We start from the raw sequence: 27,979 nt of genomic DNA on the forward strand, positions 1-27,979 counted from the left end.
CTTTCTTTCTTTCTTTCTTTCTTTCTTTCTTTCTTTCTTTCTTTCTTTCTTTCTTTCTTTCTTTCTTTCTTTCTTTCTTTCTTTCTTTCTCCTCTAAGACAAAAAGGCAAGAGCTAGGCAATGATGGTTAAGTGACTTGCCCAGGGTCATATAGCTAGGAAGTGACTGAGGTTACACTTGAATCCAGATCTTCCCAACTCCAGGCCTGGCTCTCTGTCACTGATAGAGTGTATACCTAGCTGTCCCTTGTCTGTTTCTTCTAAGGTGGTTTTGAAGTTTTAGGTGTGAAAGCCAGGATAAATCATATAACCTCCCTGGTCTTGAGGTGTCTCCAGCTCTCATAATGTATGAGAAAACAGATCACTGGATTTAGAGCTCAAAGGGACCTTAAGGAGACAATTCAGCCAGTGATTTCATTTTATTGTTGAAAATGGGCCTCAGAGGTTAATTGTCTTGTCTGGTGCCACACAGGAAAGAGGTAGTAGATTTAGATTTGAACCCATGGCTTTTCATAAGCCCATCCTGACTTGGTTGAGGACATCCTTCTCATCTAGCAACTTCAGCCTCAGTCCATGTGGGCAGACAGGGGGTTTGCTGTTCACCTTTGCTGAAAGCAGAGCCCCCAAGACTAGCTCGGGTCCCCTCCCTCTCTATGGCCTCATTCTTAGGAAGTGGGGCCTGGGAATGTGCTGCCTGAAGTTCCTCAAGTCCAGACAGAGCCTGGCTGAAGGCTGGGCAGCCAGGGGCAAACATAGCAGCTGTTTCAGGAAGGGAAAGGGGGTTGAGGAATGGGGGGGGGGGGTGTCAGCCAGCTAGATTTTGCAGCTCAGAGCATTCTTCCCCCAGGGCCCAGGGGAAGCGGGACCTCCCCACAACGTTCCCAAGCTGGGTGGGCCCAGAACAACTTTGGGGTTGTGCTCCCAAGGCCCTCCCCATTCCCCTCCCTGCCCTCCAGCTCCAATGCAGGAGAGGGTTCCTCAGCAGTTAATCTTTCCCTGGGCCCACTGCTCTTCTGGGCTTGTTCTCCCAAGAGGAAGTGTGGATCCCGGCATCCCCAGTGGATGAGGGGAGGTGATCTTATAGGCCAACCAGCCCCATTTCTCCATCTGACAGAGAAGGAATGATTCATGCAACCAGCCAATTAGCCAGCAAGCATGAAGTTCTTCCTATGGGCTACCACTGGGCTAAGTCCTGGAGATACAAGGAAGGGCACTTCCATCCTAAACAGGGAGACCAGGGGTACATGCAGGGTCTGGACAGCCCTGCCCCTAAGAGAGACGGAGCCGCCAGAGTGTCCACCAAGTGAATTGGGGGTTGGGGAGGGGCAGGGGACAAGCCAGAGAAAAGGCAGGGGCAGGGGTGGCTAGGAGGCTCAGTGGAGAGAGCACCGAGCTTGGAGTCTGGAGGTCCTGGGTTCATATCTAGCCTCAGGTACTTCCTAGCTGGGTGACCCTGGGCAGGTCATTTAACCCCATTTGCCTAGTCCTTGCCCTTCCTAGAGTGGTTACTGAGATAGAAGGTACAGATGAAAAAAAAAAAAAAGCCAGATGGAGCACCATGTATGTAAAACAAGGAGGAGGCCAAGATGATGGAAGAGTTAGAGGACCGGGAAAGTTGGGAAAGACTGGGCAGGTTGGGAAGAGGAAAGGGAGGGGGCCATGTTGTGAAGAGACTTAAATGTCAAACAGAGAAGCTTCTATTTGATCTTACATGTAGCAGGGCACCCCTGGAGTTTATATGTTCAAAACTGTACTTTTTGGAAAATCATGGGGAGTTAAAATGACTCCCCTAAGATCATATGGCTGGTAAATGACAGGAATGGGACTTGAACCCAGATCCTCTGAGTCCAACATCATTGCCTTTCCCACTGTACAAGCCGACTCTTTATCTCAAATAGGTTATTATTATTAGTAATAATAATCACAGCAGACCTTTGTAAGTGCTTTAAGATTTGCAAAGCATTCAGCAGAAATTCAGGAACTCCAGCGTACTGCTCTCCCCCTTCCCTCCCAGCCTGGCCTCCCCGCTAGCCCACCAGTTTAAGGCTATAAACTCCTTTTATTAGCCAGAGCCAGACAGAAGACAAACTTGGTGGGGGCAGGGCTGAGGCCACAAAACCTGGGCCTGGGGGGTAGGACAGGATAAGAAAGACTGCAGGGCTTGAAGGTGCAGCTGCCAAGCGGACATTCCCAAAGGGCAGCTCTGATCATCACACCCCTGTTCAGGAAACATCAGTAGCTCCCCAGTGCCTTGAGGACAGCCATCCCAAGCTGGCTCCAGCCTTTCTTTCCAGGCTGATCCCACACAACTTCCCACATGGGCTCTGGGCTCCAGTCAGATTGGCTTCCTTCCCTGGGGTTCAGCTGGAGGGCCATCTCCCCAGTCACTGGGAACTTACCTGGTCTCTGTCCCAGATGCGCTGGGCTGAGCATCGCCTCTGCCTTGGGCTGTCCATCTATCTGCCTTGGGTGGAATGGAAACCATCAGTGCCATCAGTGCTGGGCCTGGAGACGCCAGAGTTCTGGCTGACCCATGTCTGTCCTTCTCAGAGACCTGGCTAGAGCAGACTTTCACACATTGCCAACCAGGGGTGGGGGGTGGGGGGTTGGGTGCTGTTCTTATTCCCATTTTACAGATGAGGAAACTGAGGCAGAGGCCAAGTGACAGGCCCAGGGTCACACAGCTAGGAGGTTATCTGAGGAAGGAATGGAACAGATCTTCCTGATTCTAAGCCCAGCAGCAAATCTAGGGCAGCTCCTCGCATCCGCTGATCCTCTGCTTGGACTCTTTCCGGGCAGGTAGTGCACCCTCAGTCCCTTCTTATTGCCCCCTTCCCAGAGAGACCAAAGGGCACTGCAAAAGGACCACCCCATCCCCCAGTCATGGCTGTCCACTTCTTTGACTCTCATCTCCCTTGCCTGCCCCCCTCCCCCATCCCCAGAGCTCCAGATTTTGCCCCGCTCTTCACACAAAATCGAGGCCATTTCCTCTGAGCTTTCTCTTCTTCCCTTCTTATCTCTCCCTGACATCATTCTCCGTTGTCCTCCTTTACTGCAGGCTCACATTAAGAGGTGGCCCAGCTTCTCGCCAAGGCCAACCCTTGATCCTAACTCTTCCCTTCTGCAGCAGCCCCCATCCCCAATCTTCAGTATCCCTTTTCCTTCCAGTTCCTTCCCTGATAACCTGCAAACATGACCAAATCCCCCCCTTCGCTAGGATCTCATCTTCACTAGCTAGCGTCCTCTCTTTTCTCCCTCCTTTGGGTGCCTCTGCTTTCTCCTCTTCTAAAAGCTTGCAATGTTTAAAGCATACGATTTTTCACTTTAGTTTATTTGGGGGATTTGGTTTTATAGGATTATCCTATTACAAAAATGAACAACGGGGAAATGTTTTGATAATATACATATAACCCAGAGCAGACTGCTTGCCAGCTCTGGGAGGGGGCAGAGAGACAATTTAGATCATAGAACTTTGGAAAATTCATTGTGGAAATTTGTTATGACACATGATTGACAAAATAAAATATCTTAACAATAAAAAAATAAAATCTCTGCATTGTGCTTCCCTCCATTCACCTGAACCTACTCTCTGCAGTTATCGCTGATTTCTTTCTTCATCACCAGATTCCTTACCTTTGGCCTTTTCTCAATCCTCAGCCTCCTGGGCCTTGTGCCATCTTTGACACTATCAGATGCTTTCTCCTCTCGGGGGCTTGGTGGTGCTGCTCTCCCTTCATTCTTCTCTTGTCCATCTGCTCTGCCCGCTCCTCTGGCTCCTTTGCTGGATCTTCATCGGCGTCACATATGATAACTGTGGATATACTTAGGGCCGTCCCGTCTCTCTATCTGGAAGACTTCCTAGCCCTAAGGGGCTAGTGTTCATTCTGAAGCAGCTATATGGTAGGCCTCACGAATCCAACATATCTGAAACAAAATTCATTTGCCCTTCTTTCTCGTAACCCACTCCTTTTTCTAACTTCGCTTTTCCTTAAAAAAAAACAACACGTATATAAAGAAAAAATATATAAAGAATATATATATATATATATAAAACCCTTACCTTCTGTCTTAGAATTAATATTAAAAATTGGTTCCAAGGCAGGAGAGTAGTAAGGGCTAGGCGACTGGGGTTAAGTGACTTTCCCAGGGGCATTTGGCTACCCATCCCATCTCTGGGCCTGACTCTCGGTCTGAGCTACCTAGCTGCCCCTTAAAAAAATATTTTTATTTCATTAAATATTTTCAATTACATTTTTTCAGGATTCTTTTTTTTTTTTTTTTTTTAGGATTCATTTTTTAAAACGCTGAGTTCCAGATTCTCTGCCATCCCTTGCACTGGACATGGCTTATACATGTGGCAGCTTCCCCATTTCTGCTGACCTCTCCCAAACGATCGCACGTCCTCCAGGACACTTCACTCCCTCCACATAGGTTCGATCGACTGCCAAATGTTGTCATTTCTGTCTCCACAAACTCTCTTCTCTACACCCCTTTTCTTCACTCAGAATCACCGCCGAGTTCAGGCCTTCGTTCCTTTTCACCAGATCTGTTACGCTCCCCTTTTAACTGGCTTCTCCACCTCCCTATTGAAGATTCCTTCCAACTCTTAACATACTCTGATTCCACAATTACAGTGTGCTGAAGAGGCCCCTGGGTTGAAGAGTCAATAGGGACTGAGTTCAAATCCCACCTCTGGCACTAGTGGAGTGATGCTGGGCTAATCCCTTAACCTGAGACTCAGTTTCCTCATCCATCATCGAAGGGTTTTGGATGTGATGACCCCCAAGGTGGATCTAAGAACCTCAATGCCTGCTCGCCCGCCCGGATAAAGGACTTGAATTATTCTCAGCAGCCTGGAAGAGGCCTTCGGCAGAGCTTCCTGAGACATCACCCTTTACCACATTCCTAACTTCCCGTCACTTGGACACGGGCTGAGGAGGGGGCTGGTCAACAGGCGAGGCGTTGGAGAGCCGGAATATCCAGGTCCAGGCCCGAGGGTGACTCACAGGCTGGAGCTTGGGCCACGGGCTGGCAGGCTGCTGAGGTGATACTCACCACCTACTGGGCCAAGTTAATAGAGGCGAGATACTTTGAACTCCCCAGATGAAAGGGGCCAGGGAGGGAGGCAACCAATTATTATCCCCCGCAGAACAGGGGTGTGGGGATGCTCTGGGCAAACTCTAGTCTCAGAGCCAAGCCTGGACACCCCCCAATGTCCTCCTTCTGTGCTGGCCATCCCAGACCCCCAGAAGCTAATTCCATATACTCCAAATCCTCCTGAAAGATCCCTTGGGGCAGGGGGCTGCTTCCTCCTCCAGGCTGCTTTCCCAGAGGCTGTTCAGGGGACCTCCATCCACCCCAACCCCAAACCCTTAACATCTCAGCAGTTATTTCCGGGTCTTCCTCACCTATGGTTTCTCTATGGGCAGGGCCAGAGTTCCTTTAAGGCAGAGAACAGGTCTGTCCTTAATAGGGTAGGAGTGGGCTCAGAGACTTCAGTAATGTCATTCAGAGGCTTAAATCAGTCAATGAGCACTTATGAAACTCCTACCGTATGCAGCTCGCCCATTTCACAGATGCAGAAGTCAGAGTAGGGGAGTGGCTTTCCGTGATGAGGCAGTGGCTGAGAAGAGGCTAGAATCCAGGGGCTCTCATTGCTCAACTCAACCCCTTCCCCAGGGCCCTGAAAGCCTCCCTCCTGTCCTCCCACTTCACTAGTGGCTGTCCATTGAGTGGTTCTAGCTTGCCCCCTGCTGGCTGCTACTGTGAAGTGTCTCCCTCGCTCCCCACATGGCTGCTGGGCTGGAGGAAGGGAGGAACCCAAAGGGCCTTTCTTGGATCTAATGGAGGCATTAAGGGGGCGAAGACGGACCCAGAGTCACTGGGTTTCAAGCTGCAGCGGACCTCAGAGTCCAAATGTTTAAAGTCTGCCTTCTGGCCCTCTGACTCTGAATCTCTATCACGTGGCCTCCTGCTGCGGAGGTCCTGAGCAAAGACAGAGACTCCCTGACCCACAGGACACCAAGAGGAGTTACCGAATGAAAAGGAAAGTGACATCCAGAAGGGAAGTGACTGACCCAAGGCCACACACACTCCCTCTCACTTCTCTCTGAGGCTCAGCTTCCCCAGCTGGAGAATGGGAATGCTACGGCGCGCATGAAGGCAAGAGTCAGGCAGCAGTTGGAGCGTTGGCCTCAGTCAGCAAAATCTGGGTTCTGGGGTCAGAGGAGCTCCGGGGGCCCCACACTATCCCTGGCAGAGCAAGCTCAGTCTGCACTGAGAAAGGGATTCTGGAGGAGACAGATCTGATTCAAAAAGATCTGCCTTACTGTCTTATGGGAATGCTTGGTGGAATCACTTTGTGACCCTGAAGGTGCTACAGAAATGGGAAATATCCTGAGATGTCAGCAAAAGAAGCTTGTGAGACAGAAGCCAATAAATCCTGTGTATTTAAAGGAATTTTCGCAGTAAGTGAACCCGTCCCGGGGGTGGGGGTGAAAGGATACTTTGTTCCCCACGGTGGGCGCACCAAGGCCAGCCCACTGCAGAGAGGCCAGATGCCCACCTCTGCCCACTTGGTCATGGCCTGCAGTCTACCTCAGAGCATCCCTGTTGGGGCTTTGGAGTCCTTTGCTGGGCCACTGTAGGTCCCGGCTCCAGATCCCTGAGGCCTTGTCTGGCCCTGCTCTAGGGCCTGTTTGCCACGAGCCACCATGTTCTGGATCCAGGGGTGCCACTATGAATGCATATCTTCTTGTCCCACTGAATCTTCTTCTGGGGTCTGAAGGTACTTCTCCTGGATCCCCAGGGTGCTAGGAGGCCAGAGTCAAGGGCAATAAGCCTGGCAAAGGAGAACAAAGGGGAACAAGCCAGAGCCCACCAGGCAGGGACAGGCAGGATCTGGCTCCTGCCCATCTATGTAGGACACTCCATGGAACATGGAGAAGTCCCCTGCCAACAGCCTTCCCAACCTCCACCCCTTTGGGTTGGGCCTGAAAAATCAAAGAGGCCTTCAGAAAACACAAGCTACCGAATGGAGAAGAGATGTACGTTGTGCTCTGATGACTAGCACCAAGAGGACAGGGAGCCCTGGGCCCATCTCCTGGGGGTCCTGGCCCTCTCTCTGTGCTGCTAGGCCTCTCCCCCTCTCGTCCTCACCTATAAGCCCCTCTACACCCCGATGGAGTCTCTACCTGTGGGGTCTGTAATCACACACTCTGCTCAAGGCCCTCTAATTGGGTCCTGCCCCCAGAGCCCTGGCAGGGATGAGCAAGGATACGAGGTGAAGTGGAAGTCAGCTCCCACTGCAGCAGACATCATGGCCTCCAGACTCCGCTGCTCAGCCACACCGAAGCAGTAGCCGTTGGCCTTGTCCACTGCCTGCAGCACCCGCTGGACGCTTTCTTTGTCCTGGAATGGGGGAAGGAGAGAGAAGGTGGGGGAGCAAAGACGAATATCATGACAACTTTCCCCTTGACAGAAGATGCTGCTGGAACAGCCTCTCCTTCCCATGCCCCATCTCATGTCAGCCTAGGCCATCCCAAAGTGCCTGGTCCCCCTGGTTAGGGAACCTGGATACAGCTCAGGAAAGCATGGGAACTACTGCTGTGTCTGACACTTATTTTCTCCCTGGCCTAGCAGGTCTGAGCTTCAGCCCTACCACTTCTTGGCTGTGTAATGCTGGCCAAAGCATCAACCCTCTCTGAGCTCTAACGGAGGAGACCCAGGGCTGGCTCTAGTCCTAGGCTCCATTTAGCCCGAATCTGGATTCTGATCGTCAACAGAGAGCTTTCCTGGTAATGGAGGGACATGGGGATCTGACCTGGATGGGACAGAAAGTTCTATTGCTACTGTTATTTCCTCACTTTACAGGGTGACAGGGACAATTCTGAGTCAGTGGGGGCTCTGGGTGTGAGAGACCCAATGGCAGGAAGGCCTCTGTACCTGGATATTGAGAGGGATGAAAGAGACGAGGCTATAGTCTTCAATCAGCTGCACCAGCTTCTCATTGAGCTGTCGGTAATGGCGGAAGAAGGGGTCTGAGGCCAGGTGGTCAAGCAGATAGGTGAGGTCTAGGACTTCAGTGTAGTAATCCAGGTTGAACGCTGTGGAGAAAGGACAATGCTTAAAAGCAGCATGGTAGAGAGCCCCAGGTAAAAGCTCATCCCAGAGACCCCTATAGGCTACTGTGTAATCCAGGAATTCCTACCTTAAAAAAATATTGCATTCAAAGATTTAGAGCTAGAAGGGACTTTAGCTCCAACAAATATGACTGACCAATATGCAAGGCACCAAGCTAAGCATTGGGGAGGCAGAGAAAAAGCAAAACCAGTCTCTGCCCTCAAAGAGCTTATACTTTGATGGAAGAGGCAGGTATTCCATGAATGGCTGAAAATACCTCTAATACTAAAACTCTTACTTTCTTGGCTACGGAAGATCTTTCAGAAGTTTGATCTTTCAGGAGTCATCCTTATGATGATCCAGGATAATATTACTGGTAAATCATGGAAGTACTGAGTGTGTGTGAATATGTGATCTTGGGCAAATTCTCCCACTGTGCCTCAGTTTCCTCTTCTGCAAAATAAGGGGTTGCATTAAATAGTCTCTAAGGTCATTCCCAGCTCTGACACCCTATGTCCTATGATTGCTCCCAGATCACACACGCCTATTCTACTCTATGATTAGAAACTTCTAGCAGAAGGTAAAACAGTTACTAATTCCAGCCTAGGGCAGTTGGTGGTACAGGAGATAGCACCAGGACTGGAGTCAGGAAGACCTGAGTTCAGATTTAACCTCAGACATTAGCTGTGAGATCCTGGACAAATCACTTCACCCTGCTTCCTTCAGTTTCCTCATGTGTCAAATGAGCTGTAGAAGGAAATGGCAAGTCATTCCAGTATCTTTGCCAAGAAAACCCCAAATGCGGCCACAAAGAGTCGGACACAACTGAAACAACTGAACAACAATAAATTCCATCCTTTGTTCTATATGTGCATCTTTTAACCTTCAAAAGAAGGTCTCTGGTTCAAGTATGTGGGATATGGTGACTAAGCCTGGAGTCACCCTCTCTGCTTTCATAGATTTCAACCACATCTTATATTGGCCTTCATTTGTTCTGAACTCAAGTTCCCTGATCTTTTGAGCCTGTCCTCATATTGTGATCAATTCCCCTAAGCCTCCTCCCCATCCTTTTGATCATCTAAACTGCCTTTTTTTGGATCTTCTCCATCCTGTTTATGTCTTGAGGGACAGAACTATAACTACTCACAGGATTCAAAGTATGGCCAGCTCCTGAGTTAGTACGACTTGCTTAAAAGCAGTATCCACGTCAGTGTCAGAAGCTTTAGATGGGATCTAACATTAGGCCATGTTTATTTGGCCTCATTCTATAGTCAAGGTAGCACAACTCCCAGAGCATTTCCAAGCTCAAGGAGCCCTAGAATTGAGAAATGGAAGAAACCTTAGAGAGAAAAGAGACTAATATCTTCATTTTAAAATGAGGAAACTTAAGGTCAGAAAAAGGTAAGTGACCTATCCAAGGCCTGGATTTCTTTAGTCCTGGCCTTGTGCTCCGTACCCCTCTACCTTCCTTCCTTTAAACAATATCCAGACTATATCCAGAGCTCTGCAATTCAAGAATTTGCTAACATGCCTAGAAATAGTCTAAGGAACCCTCTAGGACACTACAAGGAGCATTGCATTTGGGGTCTGAGCTCTGCTTTCTGCTGATTAGAATTTGGCCAAGAGGCTCACCCTGTCTAGACCTCGGTATTCTTTACTGTAAAACAAAGGGGTTGAACTGACTTCCAAGATCCCTTCCAGCTTAATATAATTGTTCCTTGGGCTCTCCAGACTCCTCTTCATCACATCACCCTAATGCAGCACCCACTTGGTTCTCTATGCTCCAGTTATACCTGAAAACTAGCTGGAGCTGGTTATCATTCACCTACCACTAAGCTCTAATCCTCTGTTTGCCAAACTTAAAACTTCCATGAACCCTTCCTTACCCAGCTTCCCAAACTGCTCAATGAGGTCCATCTTGGAGAGGATGTTGACATGGGGCAGCTCAACATGCAGCATGGTGGACAAGGAGGTGCACAGCACAGAGATGAATTTGGCTGGGTCTGTACAGTAGTGAGAATCCACAAGGTGGGCAGCAGTCAGCTGAGAGAACAAGGTAAAGCAGAAAGGTCACAATTCAGGGCCTGTCTGTGCTAAAAAGGATATTATCAGGGCAGCTGGGTAGCTCAGTGGAGTGAGAGTCAGGCCTAGAGACAGGAGGTCCTAGGTTCAAACCCGGCCTCAGCCACTTCCCAGCTGTGTGACCCTGGGCAAGTCACTTGACCCCCATTGCCCACCCTTACCAATCTTCCACCTATGAGACAATACACCAAAGTACAAGGGTTAAAAAAAAAAAAAAAAAAAAAAAAGCACATTATCAGCATGGAGCTCCTATCCCTTTCCAGAAATAAGGGCTATCAATATTTAAAAAAAACTCTTACCTTCTGTCTTAGAATTGATACAAGTACTGGTTCCAAGGCAGAAGAATGGTAAGAGCTAGGCAACTGGGGTTAAGTGACTTGCCTAAGGTTATACAGCTAGGAAGTGTCTGAGATCAAATTTGAACCTGGGTTTTCCTGACCCCAGATCTAGCACTCTTATCTGCTGAGCTACCTGGCTGTCCTAGGACTACCAAGAATTTAGAATGCTTTCTGACTTCTCATTCTTATATGAAACAGAAAAGCCCTGGTTTGTCTGAATCATTAAATCAGGGGAATCCTAAAGGCTAGGACTTTGTCTCATCCATCAGATTGAGGCTGCCTGAGAGGCTAGGGCATATTTAAAAGAGTTGAGGATTTGGTAATAGTAATTAATAGCTAGCATTTACATAGCACTTTAAGGTTTGCACAAAGTACTTTACAAATATCTTATCTGATCCTCACTACAACTTTGGGAGATGGATGCTATTTTAACCCCCATTTTACAGATAAGCAAACTTAAGAGAGGTTTAATGACTTGAGGGTCACATAGCTAATAAGTCTGAGGTCTAGATCCGGCACTCTGTGCACTATGGCGCCACCTAGCTGCCTTAAAGAAGCCAAGATCTAAGTCCCCACACATGTCTAAGCCATATAGCCATGAGAAATCACTCCTTTTTATTTTGTTACTACCTTTGTAAAACAAGCTGCTTGACTTATATGCTCTCTAAAGCATCTTCCGGTTCTAATATGAATTGAGTCTGCTGAACTTCCTTCTGCTTCCCAGTTTTACCCCAAATCAGGGCTCCTCACCCCAACAGGGAAATCTTAAGTCAATTAAGCAAGCATTTATTAAGTGGCATGTGCCTTGTCCTGTACTAGGTGCTAGAGACAAAAGGATAAATTGAAATGGCCCCTGTACTCATGAGAAAGTTTACATTCTATCTACAAGTAACTTTTGGGGAAGAGGAGCAGCTGGGGGAGGGTCAAAGAATTTGCAAAATCCTCACTTTGGGAGTTATATGAACTGAATATCGAAGATAACTTGGGATTTTGGAGATAGATTTGGAGAGTATAGATTCCAAGATCAGAGGCAGTTTCCAATGAAATGCTAAGAGAACACCCAGCCTCCTGAGTCTGATTTCATAAACTCACTACTCATTAGGGCCAAGAGACCTTAGCTCTCAAGATGCCTTATATCTCAAGATATAATACTTGACAGTCAGGAGCTAGAGAGGCCCCTAGCTAATAATAATAATGCAAACAATAATTTAGGCAGACTTAGAGTTGGAAGGGGACTTAAGAGGTCTTTTGGTCCAACTAATCCATTTTACAGAGGAGTAAACTGGGGCTCAACAGGGACTGAATAGCGTGCGCAGGTTGACGTGGAAACTAAGTCTCGTTTGTCTCAGCAGGGTAGGGCAGGGGCGGCCCCTTAGGACCCACCCAGTAGCTCCCAGGCCTGCAGCTAGGTGGCACGTGCTCTTCCTGGGAAATGAGCCACACTTCCGGGGAGGGGCGGGGCTCACCCGGAAACCCCACCGGGCTAGCTGCGCGAAGACACTGCGCAGGGCGCCGTGGTGCGTGCACAGCTCCACCTGGCCGGGGCAGTCGAAGAGCAGGTAGTGGCCGCGGAGCGGCGCCAGACGGTCGTGTAGCCAGTCCAGGTTGGCTTCCAAATACTCCATGCAGTACACGAGGCCGCCGTTGGGCCCCAGCTTGAGCGCCTCCATCACGTCGGGTAGTGTCACAAGCTCGCCGATGTCCACGGCGCATGCGTACGGCGTGCCTTCGTTGGCCGGGTCTAGGTTGACCACGGCTACTTGCCGGCCCAGCCCGGCCAGGAAGGTGCTCATGCCTAGGCAGTACGTGGTCTTCCCTGAGCCCGGAGGCCCGATCACCGCCTGCCCGAACGTGGTGGGGACGGCCGTGGCCATGACTGTGATCGCGGCGCCTAGCCCTTCTCAACCGCTCGAGAGCTGTCCCCTTGGACAGCTACGTCTGACCTAAATTGGTGATTCCCCGGCCGCATTGGAGGCGCGCCTCCCGGAAGTCCCGCCTTCTCCGGTGACGCTTTGTGGCGCGTTTACGCCCGATACATTTGAAAGAGAAGCGCGCGGACCTTTGGTCCTTAATTCTGGGGCTCCGCCCCGGAAAGCTGCGGTAGGGCAGTAGTGACAGGTTCTGAGAGTTGGTGTTCTGGTAGGCTGGCTCTGATTTCAGCTTGGCGGCTCCCTAGGTTTTGGGGGAGTCTTCGCGAATCACCTGGCTTGGCTTTGGAGGGGGAGGCGTATTTGCGTGTTTCCGCTTTGTAAAGAGTTGTCTTTTCGTCAGCCCCGAGGTAGGAAGTGTAGGAAATTACATCGATGCTCAGAGGTCAGGTGACCAGCTCAGAAGCCCTGCAAGTGGTGGCCTCGGGTGGGATTCAAATCCAGGTCTCAAAAATCCAGTGCTCCTTCAGGCTACCACCACAGGAAAGTGTTTGAATTTTGGGTAGGTTCCTTGACCTGGAACAGATGTCATTGAAGTTACTTAAAGGCATGGACAGGCTTGGCTGCTTAAGTTTTTCAGTGGTGTCTGACTGTTGACCACAGGTGGGGTTTTCTTGGCAGAGATAGCAGAGTGGCTTGCCATTTCCTTCTCCAGCTCGTTTTAGAAATGAAGAAACGAAGATAAACAAAGTTAAGTGACTAACCCAGGGTCACACAGCTAGGAAGTCTGAGGCTGGATTTGAACCCATGCCCTCTTGACTCCCAGTCTATCTACTGTGCCACCTAGCCTTCCCCCTGCCCTTAGATTGGTTCATCACTCATTTTCAGAAATGTTTGCCCTAGAATGCATTTCTGATAAGCTTTAACAAAATCTTTAGTAAAGAGTTATACAGACAAGGAGAATTAACAATTTAGAGACTACTTGCATATAATTTTGGGATATTTTCCTAAGTGAGACTCAAGAATAGGAAACCAAAGAGGTGGTTTGGCATATTTTATTTTATTTTATTTAAGTTTGGCATATTTTAAATATAATAAATAAGAATGATTTGTCCTAACCAGTGTTAGATGGTTTTGCTTAAACATTTTCTGTCAAGAACTATTGTGAAGGAAATTATTTCTTGGGAAGTGATTATCAACATTAATTATCAGTAAAAATAAAGGGACATGTTTTCAGTATTCAGACTATAAGCCAAATGCAGCCTTCCTTGAAATTCATTTTTATGGGAACAGAATCAAGTCTTAACCCAATCATAACTGTCCCTCTTCTCCCCACTATGTCCCTGACCAATATTTATACATTTTCTGCTTGAAGACCTTCAAGGAGAAGCATGCCATTTGAATGACACTAACTGGAAGCTTTTCCTACTTGAAGCTTGAATCCTTATGCCACTATTATCCAGTGCTCATTGTAGCTTAATTGGCCTGAAGCAGAAAAAATGTCAGATGCTTGAAAATGGCTCCCATGTCCAACCCACTCCATCTTTTGGCTAGACCTTCAACCAGTTCTCAGATAGATCTCTATTCCCCCATCTTGTCCAGGTCTTTCTTTCCTAAAATGTGTTGCACAGGTGTGTGGAGGAGAAGGTAGATAATTTCCCTCTTTAAGGATGAAAAACAACTTGGTTATATAAACAAAAACTTTATTCTATTATGGGTCTGTCTGCCCTTCACAGAAGGGAGGAAGTAGACCGGGCTTGGGCTGCTCTTCTAGATCCTCTCCCCTTCTATCTGACCAGCACAGGTGTTTCTATGCAGGAAATCTCAAGGGAAAAGATGGCCTGCTCCTGGCCAATGAGGCTGTGCTTCAGAGGGCTGTTGGAGACAAGGCAAAAACCGACACCAATGTTTTAGGGAAGAGCAGAGGCCAAAACAATATGGTCTTGAGACAAATAAGAGTTTGAAATCAATAAAGAGAGCCCACCAGGCCTAAATGGCATACATTGCTGGTCCTGAGGTAGAATATGGGAAGAAAGAGAAGTGAGAGACCTGAGTAGCCCCAGGTCTCTCTAGGCCATTTTCTTCTCTAGGAAAGGCTAAGTCCTAAAGCCAACCACCCACTTTGGCTCTTAGAACAAAAGGTTAGGGAAATCTTGCGATCCCCCAATCCCATACAAAGAGTTCCTATCTTTATCACTCAGGCTCTGGTGAGTTGTGGTAGGAAAAGCTGTCTGTGTCTGTGCCTCTCACAAAGGCCGTATCTGCCCGGAATTTCAGACTAGTAGGAGGCTGTCGTCGAAGTAGGAGGTCACCCTGGTCCTGAACAAGGGGTTCATCATAGATGGTGGAGATGAGCCCCAGACTGGTCCCACGAGGTCTTTTTGGCTGTCCAAAAGACTGTAGTTTCTCTCCATGGTATCTGAGAAAGATGGAGATCTTTTATGAAACTAGAGAATATGGTAGATTCTAAGTAGAGGGATGTGGGGAGAGCACCTAACATTTGTTTCAAGTCAATGGCATAACAGAATAAATCAAAATCATGTGGACAAATCCCTGTCATCTGTGCTCCTGGCACTGCCCTGAAGGGGCTGTCAATGAGACCACACAAGATAAGCCAACATTCCCACACTTGTATTCCCTTACAAAAGGCAATAATACCACAGTAGCCTCTAGAACATGAAATAGTAAAGAAAAGCAGCAATATAACTCAATCCCAGGACTTTCTCCCCAAACTGAACTGCCTCAAAAAATATGAATTGATAAAAATAAGAGTACACATTTATATTTTCTTCACAATTTTCTCTACAAGGCAGGCAAAGCAAGTATCATTTTGCAAATGAGAAAACAGACCTCAAGAGGTTGACTTCCAGGAGGTCAAAGAGCCAGAACTCAAAACCAGGTCAAGAGACTCCAAGTTTGGTGGTGTTCTCACTATGGCCTCTCATTCCCTAATTAAATGAGGACCTGCTGCCATCATGATCAGCTCATTAGAGAGGGCTTAAAGGGGGCATAGGTGCCTCTGGCCCTTTCCTCCCTAAAGCCCCTTAGGCCCAGGGCCTCTGCCTGAATCAGGATGGAGGTAGCAAGGTGACCCTTTGTGCCTGGACCACAGCCAATGTCTGAGAGCATTAATCCATTCACTCTGACACAATAATTGCTCATCTTTATCTTTTCAAATCTATCTAGAAACTGTCTATAGGAACCCTCCAAGACAAGGAGGCCCACTAGCTATCCAGCTTCCTAGCTCCCAAATCAGCTAGGCCAGATCAGGGCCATGATTCCCTAGGGAAGCTGGTGGGAGGAGGGGAATTCTCACAGCTCTGAAGGCTGGAAGCTAGCTTTGCTGCAAAGAAGGACCCCCTAATCATACTTACCCTAATCCACGTTTACATCTGGGGTTCTGCCCATCATTGTCCAGGGCCTCAGCCACTCCTGAGCAGCTACTGCCCAGGCCCTGGCCCTCAGCCCAACCTTGTCGCTCCATCACCTTCCTTCCAATACCCTGGAAAGGAAAGAACAGGAGTCAAGAATGGGATTCCCAGCCATAAATGGGGGAAGTGGAAAGTGAAGGAGGGGCTTAAGTTGTGGGTTAAACATCAGGTTCACCTTTGTGTGACGTTCGAAGGTGCCAACTTGGTGGTTGACCACAGAGCCATCCTCCAGACCGTCACGTAGTCTTCTTTCCAAGCGCATCTGGACTGAATCACGTGCATCCTTGTCTCCACTATCTGAGAAGCCAGAGCCCAGTTTATTTTTTTTTTTTCAGATTTAAATATTTTATTTTTTTAGAAAAATTTTCCATGGTTACATGATTTTTTTTTACTTTCCCCTTCACCCCCCTTTTACTCCACCCCCCGCCCCATATCCAACACACATTTCCACTGGTTTTAACCTGTGTGATCAGTCAAGACTATTTACATATTATAAATAGTTGCATTGGTGTGGTCATTTAGTGCCTACATCCTCAACTATGTTCATATCAACCCATGTGTTCAAGCGGTTGTTTTACTTCTGTGTTTCCACTCCTGCAGTTCTTCCTCTGAATGTGGGTAGCGTTCCTTTCCATAAATTCCTCACAGTGTATCAGTCTCTGTGTACAATGTTCTTTTGGCTCTGCTCCCTTCACTCTGCATCAATTCCTGGAGGTCTTTCTAGTTCACATGGAATTCCTCCAGTTTATTATTCCTTTGAGCACAATAGTATTCCATCACCAGCATATACCACAATTTGTTCAGCCATTCCCCCAATTGAAGGGCATACCCTCGTTTTCCAGTTTTTTGCCACCACAAAAAGTACGGCTATAAATATTTTTGTACAAGTCTGTCTACCTATGATCTCTTTGGGGTATAAACCCAGCAATTCTATGGCTGGATCGAAGGGCCAGAGCCCAGTTTAGAAAGAGGCTAAAGTTCTGGTGAAGGGTATATTCAGTTCAGAAAAGGCAGATGTTTTCAACAGGGCACACAAGACAAGCCCCTGAGGACTTCAACAGCAATTCGTCAGGGCCAGAATTCTCTTGTCTTGGTTTCTATTGCTCCAGGGGGTCCCTGAGTACAGGAAGTCCCTTACTTCTTTCCCTTTCAGCCCAGGCTATACAGAATGTTAGGGGCTGTGTATACTTCTTAAACTATATAGGCTTCTTAAGAGTAGAAGCTGTGTTTTTTCATAAGACTTGGCCTCCCTTAAGGGAGTGACTATATATATCTGTGACCAGACCAGAAAGTACTAGAGGGCAAGGGAAGGGTTCTATCAAACTAAGGGCTTTTTAGGGGAAGTATTGTGTCTAATCCTCAATCTGGGTTAATTCCTAAAAATGGGACCAATGCTATACCATCAGACTGAGGTTGGGTACCATTTTTCTTCCTTCTGTTTCTACTTCCAGGGTTAGGCTTTGTCCCCCAAGGTCATTTATTTTAGAAATGGAAGGATTAAAAACCAAGCAAATCACAAAAAGGGAACTCTTGCTACATTATTCACCAAACCATGGAAAGAAAGGGACAGTTTCCAGGTCCAGACTCATTCCATTACTCTCTCCCTAGTCCCATCCCACACTACATAGAGCAGGAAATTATATTGGGGGAAGGAGGGCAAGAAGGACTTTGGGTCACCCAAGAATGTAGGCCATTTGTACCCCACACCACTACCTGGCCAATTACCTCGATCATAGTATATGCTCATATCCACATCCCAGTCGTCTGCTGTTTGCTCATCAAAATCTGTAGGGACAAGAAAACAGATTAATAATAATATTAATAATTAATAACAAGTTAATAATAAGGAGCATATAACTCATTCCACACCTTCAGCCAATCACCTCTCTACCAAAGAAAGAGAGGCATGTTTGTTTTTTTTTTAACTGATTAAGAACATTTTCCCATGGTTACATGATTCATGTTCTTTCCTTCCCTTTCTCCCACCCACCTCCCATAGGGAGGTATGTTTCCCAACTGGTCCTCTAGAGTCAAGATTAGCAGTTGCTCTGATGTAAGTTATATACTGTTGGGGAATGCACATTGCTTTCCTGGTTCTACTTGCTTCATTTTGAATCCATCCTTTCATATTTCTTGTTTTCACAGAGCAATAATGCTGCATTATTTCCATATACTAAGATTTGTTCTGACATTCTTCAACTGAAGGACACTCAGTTGATTTCTACTTCTTTGTTACACAAAAGAGCTGCTGTGAATATTTTGGTATCTCTGGGTCCTTTTCTTCTGTCTTTGCCTTTCTTGGGGTATATGCCTAGAAGTGGAATTGCTGAATCAAAGAGTTTAGTGATTTCTCAAATAACTATCAATGGTTTTCCAGAATGGTTGGAAAACAGACAATTCAGTTCTACCAACACTGTGCCTGGCTTCCTAAAAGCCCCTCCAACATTTACTTACTTTGTTTTCTGTCATTGTTGCCAATCTGATGGGCACAAGTTGAAACCAAAAGGCTGTTTTAATTTGTATTTCTCTTATTGTTACAGACTTGAAGCGTTTTTTCATTTGGTTTTTGCTAGTTTGCATTTTTTTCCTTTTTGCAAAAAGTTGAATACAAATCACATGCCCAACAATTTGAGAACATCCAAGTGATACAGAAAGACAAAAGCAGGACCAAGAGAACAGAAATGCTTATATGTCAATGGAAATTAAAAAACATCATTAAAATGGCAACAAAACTTTGGTCAAATCCAGAGGGCAATGTTGATACTAACTTGCTAAAGCCAGAGCACAGATAACAAATTATAGTTAAAAAGTTGCAGAGTAATATAGTGGATAGAGAGGTCCTTGTACTGAGCTGACCTTGAGAGTCTTGGGAAGCTAACCACTAAGTATTCATAGAAAGCAACACCAGACCTGAAAATACAAAGCTAGCCCCAAATCTGGCCCAGACATTCCTTCCATTCCCTAACAGACTTAAGGCCTTGCTACAAACTCTCAATTCAGCAAATAATGTTAATAAACAAACAAAAAAGATTCCCACAGTAAGGAGCTATAATGGAGACAGAGATGCCCAAAACATAAACCTAGAGGAAGAGAGGGCCCCAAAACATCTACAAGTAGCTCAAAAAAGCTCAGGCACAAGATGAATTAGAATTCTTCTGAGAAATGAGATGAGTTTCTTTTTTTCTGAAGAAATAAAATTATTCTACAAATGAAATGAAAAAATGCTAGAGGAAAGAAATGGAAGAGAAATACTAAAAGGGGAATTAACTTCTTAGTCCAAGAGGTATAAAATCTCACTCAAGTAACAGGCTTCTTGAAAATTGGAATGAACCAAAGAGAAGTTGATGACTCCCTAAAATAACAAGAAATATTAAAGTCAAAAGACTGAAAAAAAAGTAGAAGAAAATGTAAGGTGTTTAATTCATATCAAGAACAGTCTTATCTGGAAGCAGATCAAGAGAATTTAGGAATCACTGGACTACCACAAAACTGTGACTCCCTCCCTACCATTCTGGATATTATTTTCAAGAAATTGTGAAAGAAAACTGCCCAGATCTATTAGAACCAAAGAGCAAAATAAAATAAAATAATCTCCTGAAAGAAACCCCCCATAGGAAAATTCCCAGGAACATCACAGTCAAAATCCAATTTTCAAATGAAAGAAAAAATACTGCTAGCAGCCTTAACTTATCAAAGACCCAGAATCAGGATCACACAAGACTTAATAGCTCTCTCTATAATGAAGTAGAGATCTTGGAATAAAGTGTTCCAAAAGGCAAAAAATAACAGTTTATGACCAAGAATAACTTACCCATAAAAACTGGGTATAATCCTACAGGGGAAAAAGTAAATCTTTAATGAAATAGAAGACTTCCAAGAATTCCTAAAAAGACCACAGCTTCATAGAAACATAAGAGCTAAGAAAAACATAAAAAGGCAAAATAGGGGTGAGAAATCAGAAGGGACAGCAAAGATCAAGTGTTTACAGCCTGGTAAGAAAGGTGGTATATGGTTAAAATGCCTTGACTAAATTTGAGTTAAAAAGAATTATTGTGGTCACCATTTATAAAAGTTAAAATTAAACTAGTCAGTAGATTATTAGTAGCTCTTAATTTAATTTAATATAAATATAGTAAAAGGAGGGAAATGTATGAGGGAAGTAGAAAATATTTCCTAGCCCACCACCCTAGCGCTCCTATCCAAAGAAATTCAGCTCACTCCCCAACAAAGTCCTGATTTCCACATGGAAGTCCTGTAGCCTCTTAAACAAAGGTCTCATCAGCGTAAGCCTCTCCTTCAGTTTGAGTCAGAACGCTGAATCTATGCAGCATAGAATGCTTCTTCAGCCCAACTCACTAATGCTGAATATATCTTTGTAAAGTGCCTCTTGAAGGAAAAAACCTCTTATTCAGCCAAATTCCTCCTAAAAATGCATCCTCGGGAGTCCTTGGGCTGGCTTTTTATAAGCAGTCTCTCTCCCACTTCACAGAAACCAATCACAGCCTCCCAATTTGCCAGGCACTGCCCATCTTTGGAGGTGTGAACTTTTTCTAGTAAAAGGCTCTTACTAAGTGTTAAGTAGGGTTAATTTAAGTTCTTAATTAACTTAAAATAGGCAAAGGGAATAAAAAAATTCCCTTTCACAGGGGTATTAAGTATCGCCTCAGAACTCTTATGTTATTAGGAGTCAAGGAGAAAATTAAATTAGAAGCCACCAGAATGTCTTTTCCCCCCCATTTTTTGAAGGAATATGTTACCAAAGAGATGCCTATCTGCACTAATGAAGAGAGTTTGCCCATATAAATGATATCCAAAATGGAATTTTAAACTTTTGCTTAGTGGTATTCAAGGCTATAGAATGATGCATGTTTGTGTCTTTATTTTTTAAGGGCTGACATACTATGTCAAAACAAAATTTATTTTAAAAGTTACATGAATTTAACATATCTGTATCCCTTTATCCTTTCTGAAGGGAAAGTTCTGAAAATCCATTTTGGTCTAACCCTCACTCTTTGACTGGGTTGGGAATAAGCCTTGTCTGTATAAGGAAGATGCTTGCCTCTTTTCCCACACAACTCCTGGTGTTCAGAGGACTGGCATCTGGCCCAGACTAAGGTCAAGTCTGTCTAACCAGGGAGACCCAGGAAAAGTGACTTCACTGGGGTTATAAGTTATAGATCAAAGAAGTTTGCAGTTTCTTCTAGGAAGCAGCAGTAGTAAACAGGACATGAATGAGCAGCAACCTCACATTAGCTAGGCGACCGGCCATGTGATTATATGCCTTTTCTCCAACCTACTTTCACTATTTAATAAATAATTATAAATTAATACATGGTCTCCAAAGAATTTTAATTCTAACAAAGTAAAATGCAAATAACCGACCTTACCTGGTAGTTGTAAGTGTAATGGAAATGTGTCAAATGGAATCCCAGGGAGAATTAGGTAGTAGTAAAGCTTATGCTCATGGGTGTCCCAGAGACAGACACATTCCTCTGCTACCCAAAGCCTAGGTGTAATTACATCCTGTGCACACAGAAAGAACACTATCCCTGTGGCCAGAAACCTTGTGTTTCAGACCCACTCTGCACTTCATAAGCAATGTGACCATGGGCAGACTGCTCCACTGCAGGTCCCCCATTCCTTCACCTGGGCAACAGGAATGATCACATTTGCTCTAATTTCCCTACTAAAGCGGTAGTGTAAGAGTCAAATGAGGGAATGGACATCGAGCCCCTCTGCAAACTCTAAAGCACTGAAGAAATATAAGCTGTGGTCCTTATTACCTCCTTCCTCTTCCTGCCAATATTGAGCGTCTGTGTAAAACACAAGCCCAGAGCCGCCCTTCTCCCATTTGAGTTCTATCTCCTCTTCAAAGAGTCGCTCCGCTGTGCGTTCCTGGCCTGTCACGTCTTCATGTAATGCTTCGTGCCGCTCCCACTCCTCACATGTGTCATTGTCCTGTAAGAGAGGCAAGGGAAGGGCAGAGCTACTCTTCTGGCCACAGGGCACCCCCCAACAGTAGGGAAATTAGACCAAGGCCATGAAAGGCCTACACCCTTAAGCTACTCTCATGAGGGACAGCTGCCCAGGAGGCAGGACTATCTGACCACCATGTCCCTCCTGACACCTGTGGGCTACCTGAAGGAGGCAATATAGTAAAGCAGAAAGAGTGACAGCCTCAGAATCAAAAGATTTGGCTTCAAATCCTGGTTCTAACATTAATAACTATATTACCTTAGATAAGTCATTTAACTACTCAGATTCAGTTTCTCTGTCACATAAGGACCATAGTATTTATATTATTCACCTTACAGGTGATTATGAAGAGTATATGTTATGAACCTTACATTGCTACAGATATATTATTATTATTATTATTATTATTAGTTCATCTTTATCTCCCACTACTCTGCAATATAAATCCTTCATTTTAGCCAGGCTTACACATACCTATCTCATTCTCACTCCCAGGGCATTGTTTAGGCTATTTATTTCTCCCTCCCCTTATTTAATTCTTCCCCAACTTTTTAAATCATAATCATGCCTGACATTAAATGACCACACACACACACACGCGCGCGCTTTAAAGTTTGCAATGTGCTTCCAACACATTTTCTCCTTTGAGAGCCTCTGAGACACCACCTGCCTCACCTTCTCTGAACTGAAGCCTTCCTTCATTCACCACACTAGCCTACTCTGAACTCTCCCTGGTTTCCTTGTGCCCAAACTCACTATTACTATAAAAGCAACACCGGACCAAACCTGGAATGTTTGCCCAAATCGGGCTTGGAGAATATGTGACTGCTGTCTTTATTATCACCCAAAAGAAAGGTCAATCAGCCTTGTTCTGCCAGACCCCAGGGGCAGACCTAGGAGCAATGGATGAGGCTATAAAGGGGCAAATTTAGGTTTGTTGTCAGGGAAAGCTTCCCAACAATCAGAATTTGTTTCAAAGGTTCTATACTAATAACAGTAACTAATGATAAAGGCAGCAGTTGGTGGCTCAGTGCATAGAGAACCAGGCCTGGAATCAGAAAGACCTGAGTTCAAATACTTTTGCTATTTTGATGTTCAAATGCTTTCAGATACTTTCTAGCTGTATGACCCAGGCAAGTGACTTAACCTTTGATTACCTGACAAAAGGATTCACTGGATATACTGGAGAAGGAAATGGCAAATCACTCCAGTGTCCTTGCCAAGATAACCCCATGGATAGCTATGGGTCATGAAGAGTTGGACACAAATGAACAAATGAACATCAACAACTAATAATAATAAATGACCAAGCCTCTTAGTGTTATAGACCGCACATAACAATGACAATGAACTCACATCATCTGAATGAGACTCTTCCTCTTCCTCTTTCAGTTCTTCTTGGATTCCAGTTGGGATAGTTGTGGGAAAAGCTCCTCGAGGTGCTTCTGGGATCTCCTCCCCCTGGGCTGTGTAGACAAGCTCTTCCTGCTCTATAATCTCTGAGTCTTCATACTTAAAGGGCACATTGCCATATCGACGGGAGGAGCCTGTCTTGGGGAACTGTAGCTGCAGCTGAGTAATGATTCGAGGGGGGAGCCGACAGGTTCGGATCAGCTCTAAGAAGATACGCATTGGGGTACCCACATTCCCATTGGGCATCAGGGCTGGAGGATTCAGTTCTGGCAGCTGCCTAAGGTCAGTTAGGGTGAATGCTTCACTCAAGGCCTTCCTCCTAAGCAGCTCCTTCCGGGTCTTGAAGGGAAAGGGATCTACACCTTTAAAAAAGATAAGAAAAACTCCTGAAATAGAAGATGCTCCAATAATCATATATGGACAGGAGGACAGAAATAGTTTCTAACCCCACAGCTCTGAGTACATAGACTGATTTTAAATACCTCAGCCAGATTCTCTCTACCTTAGGCAAGTAATATGCTGTCATAAGTGTTTCAGGTAGAAGATGAAATAACTGAAGAAACAAATGTTTGAGCTCTTTGATTTATTAAGCAATATATAGCCAACTGTGTAACAGATAGGGACCAGGCCCTTTCCTCAGCTTAGGGCTGTATCCTGAACACAGGAAAGGACACACTTTTATAAAATAAAGACAATCAAATAAGACCAATTAATTAAAAGGAAACAACACTCAACTAGGATACATCAGGTAATCTGATTTCTAATTGGAGGAAAGATTAAGGACTCTCCAAATTGAAAGAGGGAGAGTGAACAGGTGCAGTTCTCTGAAATCAGAAAAAGAGGAGTCTCACTCCCCCTGTGTCTTTTAATAATCAAAGGAGCATGGAAACAATAATGAATGACCAGTATGTGCCAGTTTTCAGATGAGATGTATGGGTTGCTTGAGATGTATAATTATGATAAAACTTTCCATCAGTCTTAGAGTCTAATTGGGTTTCTGGTCAGCATAACCTAAGTTCTTAGTTAAGAATTACTAAGAAACACGTAGAAGTAATCCAGCTTTCCAGTCACACAAGGCTAGGTTCAAACAATGTAATAAAGTTTTTTCTCATTTCTCCCAATTGAATGAACTTTTCTTACAAGACAAAAGTTGGACTAAACCCATTATTGAATAGAAAGAGAACTGAGCAAGGTATACCTATGGTACAAAAAAGTATGTAAATGTACCATGGAGACACAAAATAAAGTAGGTTCAATTTGGCCAGGAAGAAACCTGGATTAAAATTATCCTCATGCCTGGAGTTGACTCTGCACTTCTACTACCTGGCACTGTTCAGTGGGAAGAATGGAGATACTGTGCTTCACTTTACCAATCGGGGCATTCAGGAAAGATTAGCACCTCTGCCACCCAGCTCTCTCTGTGGGTGGGGCTAAACTAGGTTGAATAGCTGAGAGGAGGGCAGTGGGTGGTTCAGTGAGTTGAGGGTCATGCCTAGAGAAAAGAGATCCTGATTCAAATATGACCCCAAAGGCTTCCTATTTGTATGATCCTAGGAAAGTCACTTAACCCCTACTGCCTAGCCAAAACACTTTGCTGCCCTGGAACCAATATAAGATGGAATTTATTCTAAGATGTAAGATAAGAGTTTTAATAATAATAAAAAAAAAAGTAACTGAAACACCCATAACTCACTCTACTTGAGAAGGACCAAAATGAAATTGCTGGCAATGCCTTTTGATGCAAGCATATATTGGATTTAAGTGAGGCAGAGGTGCACAAAGTTATCAGCCTCACTCTCTCTTCTGGAGTCATTAAAATCCACTGGCCAGACCAAAGTCAGAACAACTGGTGATGGCCTAGGATGCAGTGGATGAACTTGACATCTACAATGGCTAATCAAGCTCTAAGTGCTCCACAATGCCCACTTCCACTGCCTTTATGGATATTAGAACAAATTGTTCTCATCCACCCCATCCATTAGGGGAAGTCTTCACATGCCTAAGTGAGACACCTCCCTAACTCATCAACAGGTTTGAGCCCTGTCAGTTACTCTCCCTGCCCCCCTTTTAAAAAAATTAAAACCCTTACCTTCCATCTTAGGATCAATATTGTATATTGGTTCCAAGACAAAGGAGTGGTAAGGGCTAGGTAATGGGGGTTAAGTGACTTACCCAGGGTCATACAGCTAGGAAGTGTCAGAGATCTGAACCCAGGACTTCTCATATCTAGGCCTGGCTCTCTATTGAGCCACCTAGCTGCCCCTGCAAGTCCTTTTTTCCCATCAAAATTGGTGTGTGTGTGTGGCAAATAAAGCCCCCTTTTCTTCCTGGCCCTTCCCCTAGTTAAGGGATTAGAGAAGTGATAAGCATGATATTGGGGTGCCAGATTCATGTTCAATTTGTCTCCTTATCTCTAGTTCTTTTCTGTCTAGATGCATACTATGCTGGTGTGCCAAGGTCTGCTTCTCTTCCAAGATATCAAGTTTCCAGGAGCATAGAATTGAATTATTTATACAAATGGAGCATCTCAGTTCAGCCTTTGGATCTGGTCAGTTATTTAGGCAGTTCTTTGGAGGCACCCAACAACTTCACAAAGTTCTTCTTGGGAGTATGTTGTAGTGGAAAGAACACTGGGTTTGAAACCAAAGGTTAAATCTCATCCTGGACACTTAGTAGTCGGCCAGCCAACAAGCACCTATGTTTGAGGCACTGTGCTTAGCCCTTATCATTTGAACAGAAACCTTTCCCCTCTTCCTGCACCTCAATTTCCTTAACTGTGAGATGTGAGTATTAGAGATTAGATGACAGCTAGAGTCCCTCCTGCCAGTTCTTGATCCTGTGATCCTATGACTCCATTTTTCTCTCCCCTTCCTCTTTCGGAGGAAAGCCCCACTTATGGTGGTCCCCCCTTACCTGGAATGTTCTCCTTCCTCTGCTGACTTCCCCTGGCTATCTTTAATTCTCAACTAAGATTCCATCTTTCACTGGAAACCTTTCCAAATCCCTCAGTTCTAGTGTCTGCCCTCTGTTAATTATTTCCTATTTCTCCTGTATATAGCTTTGTTGTTATTCAATTGTGTTTAACTTTTTTGTAAGGCTGTGGATCATACTGCCAATGAGGTTTTTTTGGTAAAGATACCAGAATGGTTTCCTATTTCCTTCTCCAGTGGATTAAGGCAAACAGGAGTTAAATGACTTGCCAAGGGGTTATACCATTAGGAAATATCGAAAGCCATATTTGAACTGGAGTCTTCCCTGACTCCAGGCCCAATGCTCTATCCACTGAGCCACCCAGCTGCCACCTAGGCAAACAGGTTAAATGATTTGCCCAAGCTAGTGTTTGAGGCACTTTTTGAACCCAAGTCTTCATGACTCCAGGCTCAGCAACCTACCCACTGAATCATCTAGTTGTCCTGTACATAGGACACATACTGTATGTGTTGCATCTCCCATTAGATTGTAAGCTCTTGGAGGGCAGGAACCATCTGTAGCCCCTTTTTGTATTTCTACATCTTAGCACAATGCTTGGCACATAGTGGGCACTTAACAAATGTTTCCTGATAGATTCGGGGTGCCGGGGTCCCGGTCTTCGGGCAGTCCTTACCTGCCTCCTGAACTGGGAGCCGTAGCCTGCGGATACGGCAGCGCCCAGGCAGCCAGTTCCCCTGCGAATCGAGCCACTGGCGGCCCGAGTACATGCGGAGTAGCCGCTGGGCCTGGGCCGGCCCTCGCACAGAGATCACGCAGCAGCAGGTCGCAGGAGAGGCCGGGGCAGGGGATGGAGACCGAGCTGGAGCCATAGACGGATTGGAAGGCACGGCCGCTCCGTCAGGGAACTGGGGGACTGGGATTGGGACCGGGGCTGGTTCCGGGGCCAGGGCCCGTTCAGGCCGGTGCCGATAGTGGAAGCAAAGGAAGCCGGAGTCGCCGCCGCTGCGCTGCTCCCGGAACTGGCTGAAGTAGTTCCTCAGCTGGGCTGAGCGTAGTCCCGCGGGGATCCCGCTTACCACCAGGTATACAGGAGATACGATCTCATCGGCCACCTCAGCCGCACTGGGCGCCGCCATCTTGGATGGTCACATGACATATCTGCTCAGGCTCTCGCGAGAGGATGGTAGAGCTGCGAAGAAGATGCAGTTACGTCACTTTCTTGTCCGGTGATTCCGAGGATCAATACACCAATAGGCGCGGAAGTGGTCAAAACCTGGACTGCAGCGCCGCCTGGAGGTGAAAGAACCCCGTTGCAAGAACCGGTGCTGTGACTCCTGGAAAACAGCTTCCTCTTATAGGGTCACAATTTGATGCAAGTCGTGTCACTCCCCCCTCCGCCCCCCCACACCTTCTAAACAGGAGCATGGAATCCCCAGACTGGGAAAGGGCACACTAGTTTAGTTATTCTCATTATTACTCCAGCACCGGGGGAACAGTTGGCATGTGGCTTTCTGGAAGCAGGACCAGGTCTGAAGCTCTTTGTGGGTCAGCAACTACACACAACTTTAAGGAGATCATGAGCCCCCACCAACATGTTTGTTTTGAGTAGGCTTTCAACATAGCAACAACTTCCCAGCTAAGATGGCCTCAGAGTAGAAGCAAGGGTTTTCTCTTCACCACAGATCGATACAAAGCACCTCAAAAGGACAAAAATCAAAATCAGATGAGAGAAGGTGTTATACCATAGAGTACAGCCTTGAAGGTAGGCAGGGTTTGGGCATTTCCATGCTATAAGGGAGTAAAATTACTCCTACCAAAGC

At 45.8% G+C, this 27,979-nt stretch overlaps 2 protein-coding genes across 2 annotated transcripts; both read right to left on the reverse strand.

Moving 5' to 3' along the window:
* Positions 1 to 6,436: 6,436 nt before the first annotated feature.
* GPN2 (GPN-loop GTPase 2) lies at positions 6,437 to 12,458 on the reverse strand. The gene is made up of 5 exons (XM_044671373.1): positions 12,007 to 12,458; positions 10,007 to 10,163; positions 7,944 to 8,104; positions 7,279 to 7,409; positions 6,437 to 6,811 (listed from the first exon to the last, which is right to left on the reverse strand). Exons 1-5 carry the CDS (start codon positions 12,412 to 12,414, stop codon positions 6,736 to 6,738), a joined length of 933 nt encoding a protein of 310 aa, XP_044527308.1. The 5' UTR covers positions 12,415 to 12,458; the 3' UTR covers positions 6,437 to 6,735.
* Positions 12,459 to 13,449: 991 nt separating this feature from the next.
* On the reverse strand, positions 13,450 to 27,295 carry GPATCH3 (G-patch domain containing 3). The gene is made up of 7 exons (XM_044671374.1): positions 26,833 to 27,295; positions 23,172 to 23,590; positions 21,623 to 21,797; positions 17,565 to 17,624; positions 16,015 to 16,136; positions 15,783 to 15,910; positions 13,450 to 14,827 (listed from the first exon to the last, which is right to left on the reverse strand). The coding sequence occupies exons 1-7, from the start codon at positions 27,293 to 27,295 to the stop codon at positions 14,602 to 14,604; spliced, it is 1,593 nt and encodes a 530-aa protein (XP_044527309.1). The 3' UTR covers positions 13,450 to 14,601.
* Positions 27,296 to 27,979: the final 684 nt, after the last annotated feature.

This window comes from Gracilinanus agilis, chromosome 3 (assembly GCF_016433145.1).
Source record: "Gracilinanus agilis isolate LMUSP501 chromosome 3, AgileGrace, whole genome shotgun sequence".
In the NCBI taxonomy this organism is placed as follows: domain Eukaryota; kingdom Metazoa; phylum Chordata; class Mammalia; order Didelphimorphia; family Didelphidae; genus Gracilinanus; species Gracilinanus agilis.

Excerpts from the sequence above, each read along its gene's own strand:
- GPN2 (XM_044671373.1), bottom strand. The coding sequence starts at position 12,414 with ATGGCCACGGCCGTCCCCACCACGTTCGGGCAGGCGGTGATCGGGCCT. Across the intron at positions 10,164-12,006 it reads TAGCCCGGTGGGGTTTCCGG|CTGACTGCTGCCCACCTTGT; the intron begins GTGAGCCCCGCC and ends TTGTTCTCTCAG. Across the intron at positions 6,812-7,278 it reads GCTGACTTCCACTTCACCTC|CACCCTGGGGATCCAGGAGA; the intron begins GTATCCTTGCTC and ends CTGGCCTCCTAG.
- GPATCH3 (XM_044671374.1), bottom strand. The coding sequence starts at position 27,295 with ATGGCGGCGCCCAGTGCGGCTGAGGTGGCCGATGAGATCGTATCTCCT. Across the intron at positions 17,625-21,622 it reads TTGGCAGGAAGAGGAAGGAG|ATTTTGATGAGCAAACAGCA; the intron begins GTAATAAGGACC and ends TTGTCCCTACAG. Across the intron at positions 16,137-17,564 it reads GAGCATATACTATGATCGAG|ATAGTGGAGACAAGGATGCA; the intron begins GTAATTGGCCAG and ends CTGGCTTCTCAG.